This window comes from Oncorhynchus tshawytscha, linkage group LG33 (genome assembly GCF_018296145.1).
Source record: "Oncorhynchus tshawytscha isolate Ot180627B linkage group LG33, Otsh_v2.0, whole genome shotgun sequence".
In the NCBI taxonomy this organism is placed as follows: domain Eukaryota; kingdom Metazoa; phylum Chordata; class Actinopteri; order Salmoniformes; family Salmonidae; genus Oncorhynchus; species Oncorhynchus tshawytscha.
Window position 1 is genome coordinate 21829632 of NC_056461.1, and position 6647 is coordinate 21836278.

Genomic DNA, 6647 nt, shown 5'->3' on the forward strand with positions numbered 1-6647 from the left:
TCATGATATACAATCGCGTGACTTGAGTAGAATATTTCCTTCAACCTTCAGTGACGGTAATACAACATTACCTGCTATCATTCCTACTTTGACACCCATTTGGTTGAAACTAAGCCAAAGATATGGGACTCGTTCGTATCTACGGTACATCTTACTGATCATTATCCATTTTATTGACCTACTTTCCCATATCCTGAGCTGACAAGTGAGGAAACGACATCACTAAGGGTCGTAGCTTAATGGCATCAATATAGTTAACAAGCTCCTGTATTTTACATATTGTGGAAAGATGAGGCACAGACCGAGTGGCTTAACAGGAGTAAAAGGCTGTCATACAGTGGGGAAAAGTCTTCAAACCCTGTTCATGAGGAGACTAGACACAGTTTAGATGCAGTGTGAGGCGCAGTGGATTGTCTTGTTCTCAGAACGTAGAATTAAAATGGATTGTATATGCAGTATCCCATTTCCAAACTATCCCTTTCAGAGGGACGCTATAATTCAATGTTCCCAACCTTGCTCGGTTACTGTACCACCAACTGAATTTTGTTCTGCCCGGAGTACCCCCTTGTGCATTTTACCAGTAGGCCTATGGTCTCATGAGTTAAGTACCCCCCTAGGGGTCCTAGAACTCCTGGTTTGGAACCACTGCTATCATTTATTGAAATTCCTTCTGAAATGTTAATGGTTCAAATTCTGAGGTCAGGTGTCAGGAAAAACAGTAAAGTACACATTGGTTTCAGATCGAAACCACTGGCTAGGGCGCTCTGGTAATATGCCACAAAACCAAAACAGTTTTGGGTGGGTGCAGAAAAGCAAAAGGGCACACCCTAACTTGAAGTTAAGTCTGGATACTGTAAGATCAGGCAACTCAAATAAATGAATGCAACCAAAAGGAGAGGGATTGGTCACCTTTTCATTTCATATACAGAATAAAAGAAAAATGACCTAATCAATCTTAACATAAATAGTGGTAAAAGAATGACTAGTCTAGCACCTTCATGCATTCTACTGTAGATTCAGTTTGACAACAAAAGCATATTCTCTGCAACCATACATTTTTCAAACTAATAAAATTGAGTATGAGAATTCCTTAACCGTCTGAATCAATTGAAATGCACAAAGACTTACACTGATTGCAAGCACCATAGAGGCAAATAGGACTTGCTGTTTCTAGAGCGAAGCAGAAAAGCGACGGATCAATTGCCAGATAGGCCATTTAAAACATCTTTGGTGTGACACGGATCAAGCGCTGATGGGACATGGTCGTGTGGAGTTAGAACACATCGGTTACTTTGTCTCTGACATTCAAAACCCTAAAACGGAGTATAAATCCATCTCCCCAGACCCTTAAAAAGACAACCAAACTATTAACCAGCAATGGCACTGTCTGACAACACGGTCATTTTCACAGAGTAAGTACATAATAATAATAATAATAATAATATGCTCTCTATATTTGTGTAGAGTAAGGCCTGGTTGGTGAGAGTAGGGGTGGGGACAGACAAACTTTCTGTATGTCTACTCATGGCAGGGGTCAGTGTGGTTGGCTACTGTAGTTGAAATGCATCCACCGCTGCTCAGTCTTTCCCAGGATTCACTAGTGTTGTCCCAATGGTACCTCTGTCCATCAAGCATATTGGTATACATCGGGAGGTCAGTTACATTGTCTCCATCTTGCCAGTCATTTCAGTGTTTCGGTGCAATTGTCGTCAGACTACAGTAGTGGTTATGATGGGAGGCCTCCCTCCCGCTCTTTTTCCCCTCTCTCCGTCTCAGTAGAAGCGTTTGCGTCTGTTCTCGTTCCAGTGGCTGTAGACGATGAGGCCGACCACAATGAGCAGGAAACAGCCCAGCATGGAGAAGAGGATGGTGAAGAACATAGCAATACTACTCCACCCTTCTTCATTCTCACCCACTGACACAGAGAGATAGAGATGTTAGTATGGATAGAAAGTGAAAAATAGTGACAAGGAGCCATAATAAGCAGGCCTTAGACAAGTACGCCTTGTCTGAGCCAGAACAGCCCATAGGGGCAGTAGCCTATCCCCTGTTTCTGTAGCATGAGGCAGCTTGATGTACAAGTACACCCCCTGGACAGGAAGGTAGTTTATCACATGGCCTTACCCCCAATCCATCTCTTTAATGCTGAGTGACAAGCAGAAAGGCATCAGGTCCCATTTTTAGTGTCTTTTTGGTATGACCAGGGATCGAATCCCCAAACTTCTGCCAGACACTACATGCCACTGAGTTGGTTAAAGAGCCCTAATACTATAACATAATTTGATAGTATATATATTTGAGCTTTTTATCAAGAATAACTTATTTGAGTAGAGTAACGCCAATGAAGTATGTTTGTGAGAGGTAGTGAGCCTTACTCCTTAGTAGGTCCATGTTATCAACACTGGGTAGAGTGATCTCATCTTCCTCCTCCTTTTCCTCTGTCTCACTGCGTAAGACAGTCAGCTGGTACAGTTTCAGGGAGACCACATCGTGATTGTCTGTGGAACAGACCGTTTCAGTCATTCAAAGAAAACTGCAGCAAGAACACATTCAAATGGACCAAAATGCAATATCTTAGTTCCCTATTAGACCACATGCCCTCAATTTGACTTATGTGTCACATTAATTTCATTCTGGGCATATCAAAATAAATTATAGTGATAATCTGGGATGGTCATATCTCACTTGAAATTAGAGACCTCAATGAAACACCAAGTAGATGAAGTAAATGAAAACTAGGTGCTAATTCATGGCAATAAAACAGCTGATTTCATTCACGCTACTATGTAAAACACAGTAGAGGGGAGTACTACCAGAGAGATCTCCAGTGACGGCCGAGGCTCCAAAGTAGTAGCCCTGGGGCAGCCGTACCCCCGGTATGTCCAGGCAGTCCCTCCATTCATGTTGCCCATCAATGTCAATCATAATCTAGTAGAGATAGAGATTAGGAGTATGGTTAACAGGGTCAGCCAGGTCACCCGTGCCTCATTTCATCCAAGATGCATATTGGGTCACTTCTGTACAAACAGAAATCTGTTGTGTTGAAGTGAATTGTTTCATTCACACCCGTTAACTCAACTTTGCAAGAGAATGACAGAGATATGATGCTTTGACTGTGTTAGGTAGTGCCTGGGCATACTGTGTTCAACTAGCTCTCACAGTCTCACGTCAGAATTAGATGTTTCTCAAAATGTGACACAAGTCAGTATTCGACATCCATCTATGTCTGAGAACACCGGGAGATGACGTGGAAACCGACCACTAGGTTCAAGTACAGTGTAGGTTTTGGTTTTGCTAGGGTGCTGTGGACAGGAATGTCATACAAGCAAGCCAATACAGCAAGCCAGTAAGCATCTGCCTCTGGTGTCAAAGGTTGTATGTTCGAATCCAGCAATATAACGTTTTGTTGTCGTTTTTTTGAAGCCTATCCCAAACCTTAACCATTCGGACTTAAATGCCCAAAGTTAACCCTAACCTCAAATGTTAGTTAATGCCTAAACTTAACCTTAAACACTTTGAAATGTGACATTTGGAACAACTTTGAAACTTTACATTTTGAGAAACATGGATGAACATCTAATTCTGACGTGAGAGCTAGTTGAACACAGTATGCCCAGGCACTACCTAACACAGTCAAAGCATCATATCTCTGTCATTCTCTTGCAAAGTTGAGTTAATGGGTGTGAATGAAACAATTCACTTCAACACAACAGATTTCTGTTTGTACAGAAGTGACCCAATATGCATCTTGGATGAAATGAGGCATTACATTATTATTAAGTTAATACATCGTAGAGTCGTTCAAATGTATGTGTGTGTGTGCCTGCTCTCACCGTCAGCCTGCGACGGACATATCTGATGAAGATGAAGGTGTCGTGGTTGAGGTTGCGCACCATGGCGTTGCAGCCGCCCAGCTCAGTGGGACGCCCGTCTCGTTCGTGGTCGTAACTAATGCTTCCGTTCCCCACCATGGCCAACACAAAGGGGAAGATCCTCTGGTGGAAGGTGTGAAAAAAGAAAGCAGGTACCGAATAGTGAGAGATAGAATCAGAACAACAGGTAAAAGATGCAGCATCCACAACAGTACAATACTGCTGGTATTAGTTGCTTGAGTGACCTCATTCTCTACCTAATCCCCTACTCATCCAAATGCACATTTTTATTCAAGGTGCAACCAATTGTTAATAGGTAGTAAACAACAAGAACGTGGGGCAGCATGTTCATTAGGGGGTTGATGAGAGTAGCTAAGGAGAGGGGTATGGGGGGCATTTGGTATGGGTGGTCCAAACATGGGGTACCTGTGTGCGTGTGGTGTACCTCGTCTTCTGTGCCTGTCTCCGTAGGGATGCACAAAACAGAGAAGCACAACACAAGGCCCATTACACAGGTATGTGAGCCCTGCCCAAAACAAGCACTCCCAACAAAGCCTCATAAATATTCCACTGTATTGGCTTGCTTGTATGACTAAGGTCTGTTTTGAGGTGGGAGGTGTTAGTTGTCAGTTAGCTAAGGCCCCTCTCAGAGCACAGGAAGATCAGGACATGTTGACCCAGATTTGATAGGATATGACACAAACACTGCTGCCAGACAGTACAATAAAATAAAAAGGAAGTGGTTGAGATAAAGTCCTATAATTGGTGACATAGCATGTAACAGTATTGTAGCTACTCCTTCCCTCCACAGAAACACATAGAAGAGGTTGACAGGTATATGCACATACTGTACCTCAAGGTGTTTTTCCTCATTGGGGTACGTGTCCACAAATACACCCAGCCCTGTGAAAAGGTCCTGATTCCCAAACACAGGACCTACACAATGACAGAAATGCATTTATACAGTTGCATTGCATTGTACCTACACTCTGGTATTTCTGTTGGAACTACATTGTGGGTACCTTTCTGCATGCGCTCCTTGGTGTACCAAATTGCCAGTCCATCCCCGTTCAGATTCTTCTTGCCTTGGCCATGAATCTTAAAGTGCACTTGTAACTCCCAGTCCCTTAGGTGACAGGGCTGGCCACACAAACATACATAGATATGACCATTTTGGCAAAGCTGTGCAAAATGTGACATGCATAGAGAGCAGTGGAGGCTGGTGGGAGGAATGGCATCAATGGAACAGTATCAAACATATGGAAACCATGTTACACTCTGGTCCATTAATGCCATTACAATGAGCCCATCCTCCTATAGCTCCCCCCACCAGCCTCCTCTGATAGAGAGAATCAGTATCAGTGATGTAGACTTAACAGTGTGCAATGTTCTGTACTCACAATGCGGCTCCACACTGCCCCCTGCTTGCTCTGCATGTCTGTTGTGAGGCGCACCTGCTCTGTGGTTACCATGGCATCGCCCATCAATTCCCAATGGGAGGAGCTGGACGACCCCACACCTAAGCACACATTATTTGTAACACACACAGAACAGAAAAGACTGAGGGACAGTTGTCATATTATATAAAACAAGTTGTACATAGCGTAGAGCCTTGATGTAGTGGGAGCAAAAAACGATCTTACGAGCATCAACACTCCACAGTCAGTATAACATTGTTGCAATGTCGAATATACAGCATTAATTTCAGCGTTCTCACATTATACTATAATAAAGGGTGATACAATAGCGCTAACGTTACCTTGATAGGGTTTTGACAATGAATGCTCCCTTTTCAGAAACTCCTCCATTTCATGATTATCATCGTCGGCAAAAGATCGACAAGTTGTAATAAGAATAATCACAAACGTCCAATATGTTTTTGGAGTCATGGTCTGACGAAGAAAAATATCGGAGAGAATATTCAATATCTGGCAGTTGTTGTTTGTGGCGGCGGCCATTTTAGATTACGACTCCTCCCATTCAACCATAAAACGCCCTATGGCTTGTGATTGGTTTGTAGGGCCGCATTGCGTCTTGTTATTTGTTCACTCGGCTGTCAATCACTTTACACATTACAAATCAAATACATTTTTATTTATCACATATATAAAATACATATATATTTAATAACTAACACGAGGAATAAAATTAAATACACAAGAATGGCGCTATATACAGGGAGTACCAGATCAATGTATAGAGAGGTACAAAGTATTTGAGGTACACTCTTAAGAAAAAAATGGTTCCAAATGGTTTATTCGGCTGTCCCTAGGATAACACTTTTTGGTTCCAAGAAGGACCTTTTTGGGTTCATGTAGAACCCTTTTTGGGTTCCACGTAGAAACCTCTGTGGATAGGGTTCTACATGGAACCCATAAGGGTTCTTCTTGGATCCAAGAATGGTTGTTCAAAGGGTTACCCTATGGGGACAGCCAAAGAACCCTTTTAGGTTTTAGATAACACTTTTTTTTCTAAGAGTTTAGATACAGTATGTACATGAAGGCAGGGTAAAGTGACATTGTGATAGATGATAATAAGAGTAAAATAAACAGAGCAGCAGCAGCAAATGATGAGTGCAAAAGTGTATGTGAATGTATGTTGGTAATGTGTATGTGTGTTGTGTCAGTCTATGTGTGTGTGTATATAGTGTATGGGTTTTGTGTGGGAGTGTCAATGTAGAGTGTGTGAGTGAGTGTGTATATAGTTTGTACACTGAACAAAAACTAAGATTTTACTGAGTTACAGTTCATAAGGAAATCAGTCATTTGAAATACA

The 6647-nt window shown here is 42.2% G+C and overlaps 1 protein-coding gene across 2 annotated transcripts; it reads right to left on the minus strand.

Moving 5' to 3' along the window:
- Positions 1–895: 895 nt before the first annotated feature.
- On the minus strand, positions 896–5862 carry lman2la (lectin, mannose-binding 2-like a). Of its 2 annotated transcripts, XM_024397442.2 has the most exons (9): positions 5632–5862; positions 5273–5391; positions 4895–5012; positions 4726–4808; positions 4299–4331; positions 3834–3995; positions 2814–2928; positions 2376–2498; positions 896–1915 (listed from the first exon to the last, which is right to left on the minus strand). In XM_024397442.2, exons 1-9 carry the CDS (start codon positions 5828–5830, stop codon positions 1773–1775), a joined length of 1095 nt encoding a protein of 364 aa, XP_024253210.1. In that variant the 5' UTR covers positions 5831–5862; the 3' UTR covers positions 896–1772. The 2 variants fall into 2 exon arrangements, with proteins under 2 accessions (XP_024253210.1, XP_024253212.1); XM_024397444.2 differs by lacking the exon at positions 4299–4331.
- Between the last annotated feature and the right edge of the window lie 785 nt (positions 5863–6647).